Source organism: Planococcus citri, chromosome 3 (assembly GCF_950023065.1).
Source record: "Planococcus citri chromosome 3, ihPlaCitr1.1, whole genome shotgun sequence".
NCBI lineage: Eukaryota > Metazoa > Arthropoda > Insecta > Hemiptera > Pseudococcidae > Planococcus > Planococcus citri.
The window spans coordinates 44,011,824-44,033,909 of NC_088679.1; the positions used below are offsets into that span (position 1 = coordinate 44,011,824).

The 22,086-nt window shown below is 32.1% G+C and overlaps 1 protein-coding gene across 4 annotated transcripts in view; it reads right to left on the bottom strand.

Moving 5' to 3' along the window:
- Positions 1–294: 294 nt before the first annotated feature.
- LOC135841676 (putative alpha-1,3-mannosyl-glycoprotein 2-beta-N-acetylglucosaminyltransferase) overlaps positions 295–22,086 on the bottom strand; it is a 113,242-nt gene continuing 91,450 nt past the window's right edge. For 3 of the 4 annotated variants that reach the window (XM_065358775.1, XM_065358774.1, XM_065358776.1), the window contains exons 4-8: positions 13,416–13,541; positions 11,982–12,128; positions 11,247–11,631; positions 4,971–5,145; positions 295–717 (exon numbers count right to left, since the gene is read on the bottom strand). In XM_065358775.1, the coding sequence (XP_065214847.1) occupies positions 648–717; positions 4,971–5,145; positions 11,247–11,631; positions 11,982–12,128; positions 13,416–13,541 (903 nt within the window). In that variant the 3' untranslated portion in view covers positions 295–647. The remainder of the gene's footprint in view (positions 718–4,970; positions 5,146–11,246; positions 11,632–11,981; positions 12,129–13,415; positions 13,542–22,086) is intronic. The other variant, XM_065358777.1, reaches the window with a different exon arrangement.

Sequence of the window (22,086 nt, forward strand, 5' to 3'; positions counted from 1 at the left end):
AAAAACTGATATTCTTCCAAGAATAAGAATTGGTCCTATATGTATAGTTAGTTTCATGTTTCAAACAAAGTGACAATTTATTCGCAGAACAAAATTTTAAAATTATGAATGAGGTAGTTTTGAAAAATTCCGAACTTTACCTTATTAAAATTAAAATTTAAATATTTAATCTTTTCGAAAGAAAAATATTTTAAAAATCTTCAACAATAATTAGTTTAGGTACGCGTGTTACGTAAAATGCTATAAATCATGATCTGATTGTTTTCCATGATTTTAACATAGATAGGTACGTAAAACACAATAACAATAAACAGTCGATATAATTACAAGTAATAAAACAAACAAACAAAAATGTACAGATAAAAAGTATATACTTAGTAAATGCCGATGTGGTGCAAATAAGATATGATCAGATAGGAAGTATATATATAGGTAATATACATACATGAAAAGGAAAAGCCATTAAGGTATTAGGTACAGTTATGTTTAGAGGTAAATAGGTATTAATTAAGTATTAATTCACATTGAGCCATTATTAATTATTCATCGAAATAATAAAAAATACAAAAAAATTTAACGTTCTCTTTCCTTAATAATGTAAAAGTGGTCCTAAATAAAATAATTCATTGACATTTGTTTTAGAATAATTAGTTGAGTAGTATATTGGTTGCATTGTTGTACATGCCATTTTTTCTAAAATTCGGCACACCTAATGTTCTGTAAACAGAGCAAATTTACAATAAAACAAAAAATAAGTCGTCATAAAATTTCTGATATTTTCAACATTAGATACTACACATATTATGTAGGTTATAATGTGCAAAGACTGTACCTTCCGTAGGTATAAATTTAAAAAACAATTCGACAGGGATTTAGTTTGCCATTTCACAACCATGGGATTTGATTTATCGATGAAGAAGTAAAGGGGAGGGGAATCAGAGCACCTGAAAAAACGGCTGGTAAAAATCTTCGACACTTTTGTTTTGCTTTGTTTTTTTTCGTTCTGGAAAATTTTTTGCCTGCTGGTTTACTTGACCAATAGATGTTGTTTTTTTTTTTTTCAATTAACATATATCTAAAGGCATATGTAGTAGGTATAAAAGTTTATTTTATTGAAGCAAAAAAAAAAAGCCACCAAATAAAATGTTTTTATCTAACCCGCTACCTACCCATATCCTAGTGACGACCTTCCTAAATACAGCACTGGTCTCTCGGTTCGAAAAGTAGCACCCTATTTTACAAGAATTTACCATATAATTCTAAATGAATTTCATGTTTTTTTCATTCAAAATTGAAAAAACAATTATTTTTACCTCGCGTAGTAGCTACGTTTTAAAAGTTTACGTTCTACTCTAATTAGGGTCACCGTGAAAAAATGAATATCCGAGTAGAATTAATTTTTTGTTGAGGTTTCGCTGAGTTTTTTCATCTTTACCAAGTGTAACAGAAGTAATCGTATAATTTCAACAGAAAAAATTAATTAATTTTTTTCGTCAGGTTTGACCACAAGAGAAAAGCCATAACATTAACATAAAGGGCCGATATATTTTTCACATCTCTAGAAAATCATGATAAATGTTTTTTTTTTCATCCTAGTCCTATTTTCAAACTACGTTTGCAGGTATTTATTGGGAAAGGTAAAGTCGTCCGAAAACCTATGAAATATTGTTTTGTTTTGTCAAATGTCTATTTCATCACCAACTACATACATAGATAGGTACCTACTTAATAATGGTATTCAGAAGATTTTCTGTCAAATTTCAACCCTACATAGTAGGTACATGTATAGAACCTAGCATGAACTTTTTCTACTATGTAATACCGTATGTAGATATGAAAACCTACTTCGAGTGTTTCAAAGTGAAAAGGGAAAAGAAAAAAAGAGGTTCTTTAACTATTTTTTTTTTCTACAATAACCTACTGTTACCCCATGTTTTACTAATGCAGTACCTACAGAAATAAAGCATTTTCCTGCTCTTAAAGATCATAATTTTTTTAAGACGAAAAAATGTACCAGCTACCGAAGCATCTGCAGGATATCTTGTATCACGAGATAGCGTAATCTTCACTACTCTTACCTCGAAATTATCTACAGTCAGTGGTAAAGAAATCATGGTATTGCAAAGGGCCAAAGAAATTATGAGACAATATATCATTATTGATGTCAACGTTACTCCACGATGAAGAACACTGAACAATTTTAGCTAATTTTGAACGTAGGTAAAATTTTTTACTCGGCTTAGTTCAAATTTACGATATCATTTTTCATTCAATTTGACGTGTATTATATTAATTACGATTCCCTCTGTTTCTAACTTCACACGCTGGCCGTTTTGGGCGGAAAGATTTATTGTTTTACAAATTTTTTCACATGACCAAAATCTCAACGAAGGAACGACCACTGCACCATGCAATCATCACACACTAAATCATTTCACAAATTTATGATACCCGCTTTTCCGTTCGTAAATTTTTCATGTTAAGCTTTTCTCAGACGTTTTCTTTTGATAGCAGTGAACAATTTCCTCAAACGTTTTATTTTGTGGCGAGCGACGCGACTGGATAATTTCAAAACTTTTTCGACGTGTATTTTAACTAGCATAGACCTTCCCTTCACTTCGTATACCTATATTATGTGAACGTGTAAGGTACCTAATTCAAGAGCTGCGTATAACTACATATTTTTTTTACTTCTTTCTTATTTATTGTCTGGTTGCACAGGGTTTCCCACCAAATGCCTGTCGTATTCCGGATTTGGATATAACTACGTACAAAAAATAGCAAAAAACTTTATATGAACATTGAGGGTGCTTATCTTGACATTTGAAGGGATAGTGAATTTTCATCAGTATTTTGTTTTTACGGTTTAAACGTGAAACTATGTGTAAAATAAAACAAATGGGTGAGCTAAGGAAAAACATTGTCGTCGACTTGGAAACAATAACGCATCAAAAGAAAATTAAAAGGAAAGTATAAAACAGCAATTTTCATTTCATTGATCTTATAGGCTACGTATAACTTACAATACGATTTTTTTTTTTTTAAAGAGAGGAAAGGAAAACATAACAATGGTATTAGGACTGTATTCATTCTACTTGACTAAACATAAACAAAACAATGTAACATCGGGCACATCTACTACCATCGACTGTCAAAATATTGAAGACATTCGGGCTTTAGAGGATAGATATAGATTTTGTTTATGCTTACATCTTTGCATTTTATTAAGGAAAACAAGACTGGGGATGGGTGGGTGCGTGCACACTGTTCGTCAGGATTTCCGGAAAGCGAGTAGCTAAACTTTTGCATATAAAAAGTTCTGCTGAAAAAGCTGTGTAGGTACAGGTAACATCAAAAGACGAGAGTAGCCAAGTGCATTTTTTGAAGGAAAAAAAATTTAAAATTTTTACTTCTACCTAGGATCATTGGTACCTATGTAAATTAAAAATGGCTAAATCAGTAACAATAGATTATGTACTCATAGGTACATCTTTTTTTTTTCAAAATCTGTATAGACCCTTAAATTTGTATGTATTTTGAGCAAAAAATCGTTTATTAAGATTTTGAACAATTTTATCTGCACTATAGGTACCCATATTTTCACGATCAAAAGTTTATAGGCAGGCTACCTACCAACATTTTTTTTACAGTAAAAGGCACTTTGACTTCTCAATTTTCAAGATAGGTATGTATACAACATTTTGACCGAAAGATTTCTTAATGATACCTATCTACAAGAAAATCGAAAAAATCTCAAAAGTTTTTGGCTATTTTTCTCTATTTCTTGTTAAATTGCTCAGCAGAACCCAAAAAGTGGACTGAGCCATCTTCTCCTAAACAGGTTGGGTAGCGACAAGACCGAAAAAAACTATGATTTTTTCGAAAATCTTCTTTTTTTGAGGTCTCTTATCTCCCCTCCAGGAGCACCTTGGAGGCTAAAATTTTTTATGGGCAACTTTCAGCTCAAAATGAAGGTATCTGTTGAATTTGGTCGAAACCCGACAACTTTTTTTTTGTGGCGATCCACCAGTCACTTTACTTAATAGGAATACCTACCTATGCTGCAACGGCTGTCTAAAGAGTGAAATTTTTTAAGATGAGAGGCTCCAAAAAAATGTACCTACACAGACTGTTGAAAAAATCAAATTTTGCCTAGGTACTCATACAAAATTATTCTACTCGTATGAATGATAAGCTAGCACTACCAACATCTAAACAACTTCCCAACATTATGCTGCTGATAGTGGAATAATACCAAGTAGTACACGAATTTTACAAAGCTTAGATTTTATTTCTATTCAATTGGTAGATATGTAGATAGATAGATAGATAGATAGATACCTATGCCAAGTAGGTAGGTAACTAAGTAGGTACATATGCTGAATGTTGTTCTCTTTTATATGCCAAAACATTTTCAAGATGACAAAAGCTGATGCCAAAAAAAAAGTTCAAAACCATAAAACATGATATCATTTTTAATTAATATTCTTATTTCTTACTGAGAAAAATGAACAGAAACTGGCCTGTGAAAACTCAAATTTTGGATGTAGGTGAATCGTTTCTTTATGCAACATTCCTGATGTAGGTATATGTAAATGGATTATGCACTCCAAAAAATTATTATTGTGCCATGAAAGGGCTAATGCAATAATTGTCACAAAATTATGTGTCATGAAAGTATACAATTGACCAATTAATTTTTATTTTTGTCAGCACATGGAATGAACTAAAGATAGGATTATCAATGTTATTGGGAGGGGTGAGGGGAGAGAGGGCTCGGTATTCTAAGGGAGTAGGTAGGTAGGTAGGTAGGTATAGGCACATCCATACATAGTATATTCGTCTCCTAATGAGTATAGGTATTCAAGCATTACTTAGCATATTCCTGATAGCATAAGCGAATTCTCAAAAATTAAGAATCAAGTAAAGTAGGTATATTCTAGCTATAAATATCTCAATTAAAAACTTACTCGGCGGTAATATGCGGATGATGGGTATATCCAGCGATTATTTCTTTGTTCTGAGCAGCTTTTGCACGAGCCAATATCGATAGAACAGTTCGTTTTGTAGGTGACATGAATAATCTAGTTCCCGGACCTACGCCCGATAAAAGCGGTCTTTTCCGACCTATCGCCATATTACTACCTAAAATGAAATATTCCAGTTCTACTGTAGAGATAGAGCAAGAGTCTTTTAACACGAATTTAATATTAAAATAGCGTGAACAGAATTATGAAAAACACTGAATTTTAATCAAACGAAAGCAACTTTAATATGGGCATTTTCATCAACTTTAGACTAAAGATAGGAATGGTGGGCACCACAATACATATAATGCACAGGTACCTAGACCCATAGATATTCTACCTATGTACTATTCACCTGAATATAAGTTATAAAAATTTTGCTTTGAAAATCGTTGATGCGTTTATGAAATTCAAGATAGAATTTTCAGCACGTAGATTTTCAAAAGCATAATATTCTGGCATGAGAATCTAATATAGGGTACTAATAATAAGTTACAATATAGGTACATACATGCACGTGTTTATACATGCGTGTAATTTTAATTTTCAGGCTTCCAAAACCGCAGCTCTTTGAGACAACTAGTTATGTACATAAGATCTGAAGATGCAAAAACTCGTATTTTAAGTGTAAACTGCAATGATTAAGATAATTACATTTCTTTCAAGGAACGTACACCAATGAATTTACCGCATATTTTCATAACAGATGCTGAAAGATGAAAACTATAGCATCCTCAGTCAGGTATAATTTCGATCATCATCTCCCTAAAATGTTCTAAAAAGTTGAAGGGGATGTCAGGGAAATAATAATATATGTATGTACCATTTCACCTTCTTTTAACTGCATAATATTAAGAAGGTAGGTACGAGTACTTTTTACTCGTAGGTTGGTTGGTAGGTGAATAAAAAATTCTTCCAATCAGGAGAAATTTTGAGCAACGAGTAAAAATAAAAAAATAAACTGAATACATTAAAACGCGAAGAATATTCAATTATTCGCGCCATATGTTATTAAGTAAGTAGCTCTATCTACCTTTCTCAAAAATTCCGATTTTTTAATAAAAAACTTCGCAGTCTTTTTACCCATTTCACTCGTAGGTGGAAACACTTCAACGAATTGATAATATATGTATTTTAAATAAAATTATACTCTTGTGTATCTTCGTCCATAATTTATCACCGTTGTTATTTTTAATTTTTTGAAAATTTATTCAAGATGTTTCATCTCATCTCACTTGCAACCAGAAAAATACGAAAGCATCATTCAAAGATTTTGAAACACCTTCGGATGAAACGATTACGTGGTGCATTTCATTATGAGATAGTCTTCAAGAATAAAGATATTTTTGAAACCAAGGTATGAGAAAATGTGATCTTTTAAAAATATCTTAGCTCGATAGCTTAGGTAAGCCTCAAATTTCCAATAATTTGACAAAACGAATCACACGCAAATTCAAAAAAAAAAAAAAACAAGCTGAATGTATCTGAAATATTCTAAAAAAATCATAAAAATTTAGGCAATGGAATCGCAAATTTTTAACCGCATAAAAAGAGCGAATTAGCGGTAAAATCTGAGCAATAACTTTCGTCACTTTGTGGAACCACTGACTAGGTTTTGAGGTATACGTACATCGTAATATGACTATACCATTTTGGCGACATAAAATCAAAGTAAAAGTAGGTATATAAAACTATACTCGACATTGGTACAAGGATTATACTACCCGAACCTATTACGTTAACAGTAATAACTGATAAGGAAGCGATTTTTCAAAAGAAAAGCGTAACAATATGAGTCTGGCAAAGTAACGCATGCGAAAAACATCCAACAATCGAGCAATGATAAATGCGAGGTTTTCTACCGTCTACAGGGTAAAACCATTAACAAAAGTCATATTTTCTTCGAACGCCTTCTCATGAAGTTGCTTTCACGAGTTCGTTTTTAGCATTTACACGTTTTTTTCCTTACTCGTACAGGCACTGTGGATAACGATGAAAAAGAGAGACGGTGCTGTGATATCGATGGTACGAAAAACGCCTTTGCTTCACGAATCACGTAATGCGACAACCCGATGGATGTTTTTTTCGCATTCATCATAAGTTAATTCTATTTTCGTTTCATTTATCAACAATTTTTTCATCATTCGTTTAAGGCGAGATCGAAGAGAACAGTTTTTTAATATGTATATTCGCCTAAAGATGTTGGAAAATAAATGTGGCAGGTAACGATAGGTAGGCATGGGCTCTCTGGCATAACTCAATAAAACGCACACAAAACTTGGCATTCAAATTTTTGCCCATTCATTTATGATTTGTAGGAGTAGGTATTTTACATATCAGAGCAGATTTTGAAGCAGGCTTTATTGTAGCCAGCACTCAGACAACCATGGGCATTGCTCGAATTAGAAAATCTTAATTTTTTTGGATAGATTTTCGTTAGATTTCGACCAAATTTAAAGAATAAGTGAAGTTCTTGACTTTTTATTGGACTTTTTCCTCGACAATTTTCCAATTTTGATAATGCTCAGGTCACAACAAATCTGTACTTGCTCAATAGACAAATTTTCATTTAAATATTAGTAGGTAGAAAATGTGAATAAAAGTAACAAGTGGGTATTATTTTACAGTACCTACTTAAATACTATCCATTGCATTACCCCAAGTCAAAAACACGCACATAGTGGAACATAATTCAATTTACGATCACGTGATCAAAGTCACATTAGACAGAGGTTCATTTTAATTCTATACCAGGTTCTCTAATCTGTTTGACCCTTCATGTAGTGTAGGTATACGATGAAATATCTGTTGCACATATTTCAGACTGAGATAAAATCGGGTACAAGAGGCGTGAAAAACTAAACGTTGAATGCAGACAGGTTGTTTGTTTCCATAAAGCAGTTGTGCTTACTTATTTTTTCACAAAAAAAAAAAACAAGAACTTTAAGATAGGTAGGTAAATAGGTATTTTTTCAAGCTCACGTAATTTAGGAAATTCAAATTATATTCGCAACTAATTTAAAAGGTTGGGAAAAATGTTAGGCCTAATCGACTTTATACACTTATCCAATTCAAGTTGGCAATTATCTTCCTTAGCTTATCTGGCCTACATTGAACGTAAATTTAAGAAAGCAACTAAGCAAGCACCGCATTCATGTAACATTCAACAAGTCGTTCGAGCCGTTTCATTCAAGGCAACGACCAGAAAACAAATATTCCATTATTCCCCAACAAGCAACAATATTTTTTCAACGAGTATACAGAAAAAGTAAATAAATAAACAGCCGAGATTTTTGCCATTCTGTGCACACTACTTCATATAAGAAAACTTGCTAGCGTAGCATAAATATACTCGTACACTCACACACGACTGGCCAAAAATTTTAAATCAAGATAACGTCACGCGAGTATATAGGTTCAATTCTTTTTATCGTTGATCGATGCCGTTTCTAGGCTGTATTCATCAAAATATTACACGAAAATACGGAAAACATCTGCTACGAAAACAATTTGCTTTTTCGGTCTAAGTACCAACAATTTATTACGGTTGACAAAGTGCTACTTCCATCACATAAGTACACGATATACCTACACCTACCTACGTAAGCTCAAAAATTACAACTTCAAAGTGCCGGATTCGAAGCACTGTGTACGCTGTGTAGTGTGTAGGCTTGTGCAATATTCTCTTCACACAACAAATGGTGCAAAATGAATCGGCTGAAAAGTATTTCTCTCGCTTTAAACCTCGTGGCATCAATTTTTCAAAACTAAATACGTTACATGGGTACTTTCGACGATGAATTGCGAGGAACGACCGCGTAAGTAAATATAATCTCGCGGTTAGAATTTGGTTAAAGTGTTTACATAGGTAGGTACTAGGTACCTAATAAATACGCCAATCAACACGCTGAAAATGTCTCTACATGTTAACGGTGGGTTTTTGGAATTTTTTGCGAAGGAATTTTTTATTTCTCTTAATAAAATTAGAATACCTACTTTTTTTTTTTAAATTTCACATGGCATGCGGGCCACCCTGTAAATCTGGATACTTCATTATAAAAATTTCAAAAATCGCAGACGACATGATTGTACATGTACATGCAAGGGACCGTTTCCGATCATTGAAACGTAATATTTATGTAACTTCAAACTTGAAGAAGTAGATTTGCCCGGTTCTATCGCGGTGGACCCTTCATTTATATTTGAAAAATTTTAACGATGTAGCCAAAAATGGATGGTAATAAGTTGAAAAATTTTAAACCATTTCTAAACCAAGTCCTCAGCGAAATCGTTTTCAGTAGAATTTTTCAACCCACCATCTCCTTCTACTCACACACACACACCCAGCAAAAAATACAGAAAAATTATTTCCAGCAATAAATATGATATTGAGTTTTCTATTCACCGAGGTACATATACCTACCAAAAGCATACTGTATCAATAATTTGCATGCAAATGCACAATGCACATGCTACACACTTTCATTTTTTGAATGAAAAAGAAAAAAAAATGAAATTCCAATTTTCGTTGCACCCAAATCCTCTAGGATTAATTAAATATCTGAAAATATAAGAACTGACCGTTAAAATTTGAGTTTTTTGATGTTTTATTTTAATATACTCAATCTTTCTATGTGTGAAATTTCACCCAAATCAAAGTCTAAAAATGGGTAGGGGAACTCCCCTTGAGATTAATTTTTGAGTAAGTCAAGGCACAGCAAAGAGTGGTAAGAATCAAAAAAATTTTCAATTTTACAATTTTCATGACAGGATTGCGCAAAAATGTATAAATTTGAAAAGCTCATCATAATTATTAAAATTGTTTGTGGAATAAAAATACTTTTTAAAGCTTTTTTATTCGTTAGGTATATGGAGAAACATAGGGGAAAATAATTGGATCTGATCAAGTTCAAGCAGGATCAAAACTCATGATCCGATAGATCTGTTGAGATCTAATTGGACCCGCAGAATGTCCGGATCTAATCAGGTCTGATATGGTTATAAATCAGATCTATTCAGATTTAGCCAGATCTAATCCAGTGAATACCTACTTTGATCTGGCCAAATCTGATTATATCATTGTCAGGCCAAGATCTAATCATTTTCCGATAGGTTTTTAAACAAAATATCTTCATCTTCCTTATCTTTTTTAATTGAAGGTTGAGCAACATCGCTGATCAAGGATGGGAAGAGGAAAGGGAGGTGATGATTGATTAGTATACTTATTTCCTAATTAGAGTGAGCTATTTGAATCATGGATGTGGAAAAGATGAAATTAAAAAAAAAAAATTCCTTCATCTAGTTTGTACTCAAGACCACCTATCTATTAAAAAATAAGGACCACTTAATGAGCACACGAATGAAAAAGCCCATATTATTCAAATTGCGTTCGCTACCTGATGCTATGCATATAGTAGGCTGCCCAGAAATATCGAGCACCCCTAAGGAAGTTTTTCATTAAAAATATAGGTTGGCAACGTGAAATAGATGCATATGATTGGTGGAATGTTACCTCTCCAGTCCAACAACCAATCATGTGCTATCATTATTATCATTCACTGTGACCAACCAAAGTATTTTAGCAGAAAACTTTTTTAAGGGTGCTCGATATTTCTGGGCACCCTGTACATATATTTTATGCGCATGTCGGTTAAATACATACCTAGGTAGAGGTATTGGAATTTTTTTTTGTGTCGCTGGTGGTCATAAAATCTTTCACCGGTGAATATTTGTGTCAGTAAATTAAAAATTTCACAGCTCAAAGAAGTGGCAATTGCAACCAAAAATTTGTTAATATACCTACTTCATTTCAAAAACTAAGTAGGTACCTATGCAAATTCAAAATTGAAAAAAAACAATGCTTTAATCAAAGCATACTTTTAGTTTTTGAAAATATTTTGATTTTTGAAAAAATTAAGCAATTTGATAGGTATCCGGTGAATTACAGTTACGTAAATGCAATAAATGTATACGAGAATATAATAAAAATAACAAAGAAATCCCCAAACTACAAATAAAAAATCTGGCCAATTAATATCCAGAAAGCAACCTAGCTTCATTAGTACCAATGATTTGTGACACAAATTTCCACCAGCGAACCACCCTTAAAGAATGTAAACCGTAAAGGAGCAAAGATAGGTATCGAAACTTCAAATTATTATCTACACGAGATACACATACACATATAGGTACTTGATAAAGCAATATTGCATATCTTACCTGATAACGGGGGTGATGTTAAACCAACTGATTTATTTTTCAGTCCTCTCATAGCAGGATGTGACATCAGCACAGGGGTAGGTGAAACAGAATTTGGTAACTCAGGAGGGGTTAAACTTCCGTTACTGGATGACGTTCCGTAATTGCTTAAATTGTTATTGTGAACGATAACGCTGTTGTTACTACTTTTTGATACCCCAGAATTGCCTTGCATTCCGGGAAAAGCCATCACACCATTTGATAATAATTCACCGGCACTTTTTTCTAATATGCCGCAGCTAATGTCTGTGTTCTTATTACTACTGTTGCTCATGTTTGGTGAGGAAGATCTGTTTAAAATATGCATTTCCCACATTTGTTCTTGCCTAATTTCATCATTGTAATCCTAAAACAAACAAAGAAAACAATATATTGTACATATAGGACGTTGTTCAAATACAGTTTTTGACACACAGAAAGAAAAAAAAAATGAGAAAATAGGTCGGTGTAGGCACACTACATGTTTTGAGATTCAATCTAGTCTCAACCTTTTTTTTTTTTCGTTTTTGTTTGTTTCCCACATCACAAGTCTCTACTTAATATTCACCAAGATTTTTGCATACGGTAGTACATAGGTACAACACCCAACACACATAAGAGCTACACATCTCGAGTGTGTATGCACAAAGAAAAACAAAAACCAAGTGATATGCCAATATCAGGTACCTACACCGTATCGAAAAAAGAGTATCTTACCGGTACTAGAAAACGACGAACTTCCGATAATGCATAAGCGATACGGGCGTGAGCTTCGGCTGGTGGAGCAAATGCTGTTATTTCTACATGCAATTCATCTAACAAATGAGAAAAACGAGGATCGCCGGAATTCCGTAACTCTTCCTCCTATACAAAAATATTGGAATTTGATTAGGTATAATATTATAATCATTGCCATTATAAACTGGAACATAATAATGTGATATGATTTTTTTTTAGTACAAATTGGTAAATATTTTGTCAAAACCCATCATTCTGAACTTTTCACAATGGAATAGAGCTCTTTGAAAGCCAAAATTCAGTCAAAGTTTTTAACAAAAACTTTACCTCGGTAGGTATGAATGTTTTTTTTTCAATTGAAATTCTTATAAGCATGAATAGGTAGGCAAGTACTTGGGTAAGCTGATTTTGTCAACTGAAAAACTTTCGTTCTCTGTTCACTTTTCAAACGAGTACGTAGGTTAAGTAAGTATAATAGGTAACTGGTGCAGCGCACTCAGAAATATTGAACACTTTCGAAACAATTTTTGGGTTTCAAATACATATGAGTTGGTTACAGTGAATAGTAGTAACTCGTGACCAATCATATGTGTCTATCTGTCTAGGTATTTCATGTTGCCAATCTGGTTTTTAACGAAAATAAAATCTTGCTTTGGAGCGCTTAATATTTCAGAGCACATCAGATATGTACAACTGTGAGTAGGTATGTTTATGCTGCTATGATAATTGCAAGCAATAGCTAGTTCTTGGGGCAAATGGCAAAAATGTGCTTTCCGAACCTCGAATTTTTATGTACATATAATGAGCTTTTTCCATTTCGAGTAAAAATACACAAAGTTTGAGCATTTAATTTTGTTATGGCTTTCAAACCAATTATGCTTCACTATACAAAATTCTTTTTGCCAGCATTGTCTACAAGTTTTTATAATTCAAAACCGAGTAGAAAAGTTAATATCAAATTAAACGTTTAATTCTTAGGAAGTACGTACCTAAAGAAGGAATTTAATTAAATTTCACGAATTTATGTCAAATTATCCTTTAAACAGGTACTTAACACTTTTATTAACGAGCAAAAAAGAATCAGCATATTTTAAATTTGTACGCTTCATTTAACGTACGAAACATTTCAGTGAAGTTGACATTTACTAAAACTGAAAATGTAGACAAATGTTGGGAAAAAATTGTCGTCCAAGATCAATTTATCATCATTATTTGAAAAATAAGTGTCGAGGTGGTTCAAAATATTTCTCATTAATTAAAATTATATGCAATACCTAGTTAGGTACCTAGTTTATTACATATTTTTTTTTTTTTTTTTTTGGTAAAGTACGAATAGGTTGAGTTGAGAATGTTTCAGTATTAGTGCAGTTCTAAGATAAAGTGAATGACAAGAAAATAAATAAAGGTACTAACAGTCCATACCTTGTGCCTATCTCTCATGGAACCTCTGCCTAAAATAGCCATTTTAGTCATTGTTTCTTCTTGCAGCCTTTTTAATGAATTACCTTTTGGTCCCAATAACTTTCCTACAAAATTAAACTGAAACAAAAACAGAAGTAACAGAAAAATAAAAATAAATGAAGAGAAAATTCAAATCTTTTCGTAACTAGGTAGTTTACCTATACGTAGTAGATATTTTCTAAAGTATGTACCTATATTATTCAGATCACCAGGGGAAAAATGTGTATAGGAATTTGTAAAGTTATATAACTTTTAAAAATATTCTGCTAGTCTAACAACAAGTTTCTAATTAAAATTTCTTTTCAATTATTGATCAAGCAACACGTCAAAATATTTTCTCAAGTTCCCTCGATAAGTAATTAAAATTTTTCATTTAAAATGTTTCCAACAAGTTCTTGAAAAATACAATTTTCTTCAAACGCGACGTCCAAGAATACGCGAGTGAAAACACAAGAAAAATATTATGTAGATCGATAAACACCTGATGATTAATTAGCGAACAATAAACATGTGTAGTATATGGTAAGATAATCATTTATTGAATTTCTTTTACTTGCTGTCAGTAGCATAGCACGCCCTTGGACGGCATTACTAAATAATGTGTAAATGACTTTTTTTTCAACATAAAATTCAATTTTCTATTACATATTCATTGATTTACTTTTCAATTTCACCAAATGTTTTCTTCCACAAATCTTTTTAGGATAGAAATTGCGATAAAATTGCAAAATTGATCAGCATTATGCATGTTGTTCACAAACAAATTATGAAAATAAAATAAAATTCGATTAAGCAACTATCTCGATCAAACTTCAAATGTGCATGGAAAAGTATGGAAAATTAAGAAATCAATCTCAGAACCCCAAATCATGTATGGTAAGTACTGGAAAACATATAAATTTTGACATTTTTCATCGTATTTCCCAACTACATTGACTTTAAAACAAGGTAAAAAAAATATTCCAATGAATTTTAGCTCCTTCTATTCCAAAATTGCTCTTATAATTCAATTCTAATACTGTTATTTCCTCTCCAACTCAGTTGATCGTCAACTAAAAATATTAAACTGGTGACACATGCAGGCATAAATAAATGTAGAAAGCAATGCAACGCATTCGATTACGTACATTGAAACATTGTAAGACATTTGATATTCTTTTGGTGGAAAGAATTTTCCCACAAGGACAAATACATCAAACTACAAGTGAACCATTAACCATTACGTTTACTTCGATTGAGAGTACAGTTGATTAATAATAACTTGGACTTCATCCAGGAGGCGTTATATAGCATCATAACCATCTCTCGATGTTCATTAATAACTTACGCTGTCGCACAATCATTTCTCACTAAGTTGAATCTGGTCAATACGAACGTAATCCAAGTATTAAGTAGTATTTGTGAAATTTATCACACAAAACTGAGGAAATTTGTTAACATAGGTATCTGTCGTAAAGGTACCTCCTCTAACAACAGTAAGAGGCCTAAACAGTGCTATTTTAATAGTCCATGCACACAACGATTTCCTCCTCTTATTGTTGAAAGAGTAGATTCGAATGAAAAAGTATGTTACATACCGTACTCATACTTAACAGGAATAATTCATTTGAGCAAGTATACCCTACGTATGTACTCGTAGGTAAGTATACTTTTGAATTCTCAAAGACTGACGACTAATTAATTAGGTACCTACTATAACCTACGTCATCAGGTAAGGTGTTGAGTAACTCTATAAACAGTCGACTGACAACTTAGATAAAGTAGTAAAGTATGAGAATACTCAGAGGGTTTTCACCGAGATTGACGTTATTTTACTCGTACTTACCTTAAAAAACAGCTTTTGGCTGAATCTTCTTTAAATTATTGAAAATAAAGCTAGACTATACGTACACTTACAGGAATGATTCGGATAAGATGCGAAATATTGAAACCACGTATTTTACTCATCGAAAGGAAAAAAAATTCCTTTGTAAGAAATTCAAAAAATCATCCCTTAGTTAAATTTGGTTGAAATACGGCGAAATCGCGATTTCGTTTAACCGTTGTGTCAGATAACAGCCAATCCGAAAGTGATCTACCGCAGTAAAATTTGTTGAGTCCTGAAATGAGTATGTGATTGAGATACGAGTAAATCATATTTTTCGAAGAAATTTTCATTTTTTTAAAAAATGAATTAAGGTTTTTAAATGAAAAAAATGAAAAAAAAAACTTCATTACTTAACCCAAAAGAAAAAAAAACTTGGACTGATTCGTAAGCATTGAGTGAATATTATTATCCATAATAGGTATAACTGATGAAATTAGAAAAAATTGTAAGTATTCATATTCATGTATGTTAAATCGGGGTTTATTTTTCGCTCTAAAACACTTGAAGCACGAGCTCAAAAAGAAAAAACCTCAGACATAATTTTCTAGGGCGCCTAAGTCGGTAATGAAGGAGTTAGGGGTGATCATATACACATGACATTTTTTGTTTCAATTGATGAGCATGAATACGTGGTTTTAATATTTCTTATCTTATCCAGATTACGCTGTATCATATTATGGTATTCAGAAAGTGATTAGCGAAAATGCTGTTAAAGCAAAAGTTTTAGAGAAAATCCAAAAAATCGAGAAATTATTTATTAATTTATGATCGAATCGACATAAAAATCAGCCAACGAGCCAAGTGCAAAAGTGGTAGGTACTTTACGTGACCCAACTTCAATTTGAATAGGTAGCTAGGTATCTACGTGATCTAAACACAAATCGGGATGATCAAGTTTAAGATTCACATTTCGTATCCACTCGTTATAGTATTTTCTAGTACTTGAAGTTACGAATGACATTTCAAAATTGCCATTAATCAACGATACCTACCCATCGACGCATAAAAAACGAGTTGGAAAAATTCGACACCCAAAAAAATGACGCATATTCTGTCGTTTGCTTCACGTAACAAGAAGTTTATGTTTAAACCAAAAGAAGAAGAAAATTCGGCTATTTTATTATGACCATCTGCAACGGTGCTTTTTCCCTTCTTTATCTAAGTACGCTCATTCCTTTTGCTCTTTTTCACAATAACTATAAATTTTTACGAGTTAATGGTTTCGTTATTGAAGTTTTGAAAAAAATATTTCTGCCTTTACTTTCGCATAAAAAATGTTTACCCTCGAGACAGGCTTTCGTTAAAATATTTTTCCGCAAGTTTCGAGTATTTTTAATTCAGCAATTATTTCTTAATTTTTCAGTCGAGTTTCAAGTAGAATTCTCATTAAAATAACTTCTCATAATGAGTGAGTATTGATTAACTTAGACCTATTGTAGTTTATGTAACTAACCAACAACGTCAAAATTTTAAACGCAACAAGTTGTTGGTGTCGCTTTCGTGTAATTAAATTAAATGGCCCTTGAATATTTATTGTGCTTTGATGTATAGGTAACGATTATCAAATTCGATAACAAAAAACTATTTTATTTGCTAGGTAGGTACATATGTATGAGCATTGAGCAATGACCATTCCAAAAACAAAATAATTCAAATCCCTTTTATTTTATTATCATTTTTTTTAAATTACATTTTTGTGTCTTCAACTAATCAGTTACATACTCCATAAAATTAAAAATACGTATCTCTCCTAACATATTTCTGATTGAACCTACTAGGTACACAGAAAACGTAAGAATACAAAATTTTGAATACCGGTACAACGCGTTTTAAACGCGATGGCCATATCTTAAATTCATTCAGCTCCTATGAATTTCCTCCAGAGCCTAAATATGCACCTAGTACAATTTCATGGCGACGAACTGACAATATAATTGTGTAAATAATAAACGTATTGCGGTAAAAGGCAAACTTAGAATAACTGGAACGGTTACATGGTTCATTACGACGATACGAGTATAATCGTTTCTCAAGCATCTATTTGACTCAGAAGCATTTTCACGTTCTAACTAAAGATCCACCGACAAGAAATGTTAAGTAGGTATACGTAGTAGTTAGATTCAACTGAAACTAACCATAAAAAACGTAATTATTACGTTGCTCCGTCATCGTCATTTAATGTGACATTAAGATTGTTAGAGTTTTTGTTAGTTGTATGCTATGTAAATGTAACAAGGAACCGAATCCTGCAAAAGTTGAAAGTTTTGAAAGCTTTAGGTGGCATGGTTCAAATTTGCAATGTTAATGAATTTTCGTCGCAAATATAGCCTATTATTGTAGTATTTTGTCGCTAGAGCTTTGAACAGTCGTGTTTTGTAAAGGGAGCAGAGATCACTTTTGAACGACAAATAAGTGAATGAAAATGAAACAAGTATACCTATCGTTTTCTTAGGAAGTCGCTGTCTTATATTTAATGTGTTATAAATATTGTTTTGTCTCGTTTGTTGACAATTACTTACTTCCATGAAATAAAGCGTTAATAAAATAAGTTTGAAATTTAGAATTTGTCAATTCTCAGTGTTTTTTTTTTTCATGTTTCCTTTTATATGTAAGTATGTACTTTTGTACTTATTTGGGTACTTACCTGAATATCTATTTGTACGCAATGCCTTTCCACAAGGCCAAAATATAGACTTTTCAAGCGAGAAATTTAAAAATATTTCGAAACTGAAAAGATTTATATAGGTAATTTTTTTGTAAAACTAACACCTCTTCTTTTCCCCAGCGATCGGTCAAAATTTTGATTTCAAGACCTATTTGTGAGAACTTTGGAGAAAAAATGCAAGAATTTTCGGAAAAATTGTCAAAATGTTGGTATCATTTGAATTTTCAAAATCCAAAATGAAAATCGAAGATTTGAAGTAGAAAATTTTCACTTTTATTCTATTTTTCAGTTTTGACGACGCTGAAGTAAGCTTCCCACAAGGGGTAAGCTGGAAAATACGTATAAAAAATTATGATAATCATATGTATGTACTTTGTACGTGATCAGTTTTTACGACTATTTTTCTTACACTATATACTCGTAAGAAGAAGAAGCATTGCTCCATAAATTTTACCTTAGCATAAATTTTCATCTCATTTGCGATACTTTTCCTGTATGAAATATTTGAAAAATATAATTAGTCTGTATTACACTAAAATATATGACTCAGTTTGAAATTTTTCATAAAATAATCTCATTCGTTGTTTCGCAAGTGTTTTATTTAATCCGTTTTTGATAAATATTAGGCATTTGCATTCCGAATTAAAAAAAAAATACGACCACTACACGGGAACTGAGAAGAGATTACCGCCAACTTAAGTCGTTAACGTCTATAAAAGCAACCTAAATTTGAAATTCCAACAGCAATGACTTAAAATATATTACCTTTTATATTTTTTTAACCGCCTGAGACGGCTTTAAAAGTTATAAAATTTCATATACATACGAAGAAGGGTAAAAACAAAAACGCTTATCCAGAATAGAACGATAGTTATATATCGTTTCTTCGCTATTCATCAGCACCAAAATAGTTTTTCTCCGGATACTCTTTTATGCAAATCCACCGTGTAGGTATGTCGGACTGATATGAAATCCGACTTCATCCGATATTGAATATTTATAATATTTTGCGTACCTTCAAAGCTTACATGGATTTTTGTTTCAACTTGTCATTCGAAAACATTTTGCCGACGTAACTTACGTTATCGTAGACCTATACCGACACTTTTTTGTATGATTTTACTTATTTTATGAAATATTCATTGATATTACATAGTAATTTAAATGGCTAAGAAAACAACTATGGATATGTCAGTAAGAATATCCATTGAATAAGATATGACAGTTGTAATCTTATCGGATCGATCTCGTAATCCGTTCGAATAAATTTTTCGATTGTTTTTAGACGTCGAACAATGAAGATAATTGACAACGTATGGTCATCTATGTAAAATATAGGTGAATTAGTAAGCCCAGGTAGGAATACTGAAAAGTTCAACTTTTAAACATACTACCTATGTATGCTAGTATTAAACTATTTTGTACGAATTCTCTCACATTAGCCTACTCTTACCTATACACTAGAGGAACGATGTGAATCAAGATTAATTCGAAATAGGTTTAACGATGACTTTGATCAAAGCACCTGTTTACATGTGCTAAGTTAACGATGAGTAAATTAATTATGTATAAGTGATACATTTAAGTTAGTGTAAAAGTTACGCATCTCCTTAACGGAGAGTACAATGGTGATTAATGTTGTTGTGTATGTATGTTTAATCCCTATTGCAAAATTAATCAATATTAATGTTAACAAGTTTTTCACCTCACGTTAATAATATGGACCCACTTACAACTGCGCATTACTAAAAGTAATAATAAACCACTTCAAAAAGATCTTTACAGATTATTATATGTACTTATCTTTTGGAATTTAAATCTATGTCAGTGGTGTCGCGAAGGCACGAACCCTTAGAAAGTTTGACAAGTCACTTGAAGCCATTCCACCTCTTTCGTCTCAAATTGGTACCCTCAAATATTTTTTTGAAACCAAAATACTATTGTTAAAAATTAGCATTTTCAATTATTTTCTTACGACGATTATCAAAATTCAAAGGAGAAGTGGAAGAACGCCCAAAAAAAAATAAGCGTAGGTATATTCAAACTGCTCTCGAAAACGTGACACGAAATTTCAATTTTTTTTTTTTTGAAATCCCACGTTGAAAATAAATTTGTTTAAAAAAATGTAAAAAAGAGCGTTTGATGTTGATTTTTTAAATTTTTAAATTGCAGTTTCCAACTTTCACAAAAATGATAAAAGTCAAGTTTTTACCGCGAAAGTTCAGTTTTGAGTTGCACAAATTTTCATTGCAGATTTCAAATTTCCTGTCTAGGTACTATTTTTAAAACAGCGTAAAAAATTTGATCTTAATTTAAGCAACCTTCAAAGTTGGACAGTTTCTCAAGACTTGAAAGTTTACAAATGCAATAGGTGCAATGGAGCCTCCCTAATTTTCTTAAGGTCACCGCGGAAACACTGGCTATTTTACTAGACCATATTGAAAGGAATTCGTATAGCAAAAGATGAGTTAACTTCGTTTTTGATTCAAGTTAAATAATGTGCAATAAATCTCATAGCGAATGTTTCTGTATAGGTACCTATTTACGGCGAACTGGTTATGCAAATCTATTAACATCATTTTTTCTAAAACGCGGATTACGTATAACCTGCAGGTAACCTACACTTGATTTACATCTCTAATGTAAATAATACCGAAGTGATTGAACTTAAATAGCAAATTGGGAATTCTGTTGAAATTATTCTTGAAATGATGATTTCAGCTCTCAGGCTTTATTAAGCAAAGAAAAAGAATTTATGCGAAAATAAATATAAATACGAGACTATCTTTTTAGATAGTGAAACAAATTCAGTGTATGATTCAACACAAAAATCTGAATGTTTTTTTTTTTTTTGAGAATTTGAGCATGAAAAATCTGCTTGGCAATTGACAGCTGATCTCACAATACCTAGCGACAACGTAATGGGGTAGATTGGAACATTAGGCAGGTGCAAATAAAATAGCGCTCTCAAAATAAAAACGCAGGTACGTAAGTAGGTACAGGTACCTTATGAGATTATTACCAGTGTTGCTCGGAATAATAGAAATGTTTCTATTATACAGAATTTCAACATTCCAATTCATTATGCTCACATGCAACCCGAGAAAATGAGGCAATTACTTAAAGCATCTCGAGCATCTTTCATAGCCCAAGCAATTTTGATCAAAATAATTCATGCAAATTATCCAACAATGAATTTCGTCGACGAAAATCGTCGTCGTGCTATTACCTATCTCCAGTGAGTAAGTGAGGCTGTACTTACACGTAGGTAATATAAATGTTCATTTTAAAATTACCTAGTTAAGGTTTAAAATTTCGCTAAGTCACGTTTAAAAATGATAATCGTGATGGCTTTTCTGGAAGTTTTTGGTGAACTTGATTAGATTTTTAAAAATTTGCCAACTCGTATGCATGTCTAGTATTTGCACCATACGAGTTTCGTGTTATTATTGCAAAGGTATTTTTAGAAGCGAAGAAACATTCTGATGCATTTCCATTTGGTTTTGGAGATAGATTTAGATAGGTATGTATGTATTAAAGAATTGAGAACGATTTTGGATACAAATTCAGCTATCTACGTCTTAATTTTTGGGAATAATGGAAAAGAAAGAAAATTACAAAAAATATCCTGATCAATAGATACTATAATCGAGGTACATACAAGATTTCTTAAATTCAGATTTATGGATCAACTTACGAAAGAAAGGCGAGTGAACAGGTATTTTTAGTGTTTTGTTTCTCTCTGAAAAAATGTAGGCTAAGTATGTCACATCCCAGACTCACAAATTCCAATTATTAATTTTAAAATCAAAAAGCTGTAAGCTAATGCACTTCGAGAATTTCCAAAGTTTGAAAATGTTTAAAATTAAAATTATCACTGGGTGTTTTTCGTACCAGTATATCCAATAAAATCCATCGCGTTTCAAATAAAGCTTTACATCTACCTACTCTAAAAACTAAATTAATGCAAATTTTCGTGAAAAAAAAACTTCTCGTCACCTAAAAAAAAAAGCTTTCAACTCGAGCTTCATTACGGTTTTAGTCATTTGATGTATCGACAATGTTACCACCAAATCGGAAAAAACCCCAAT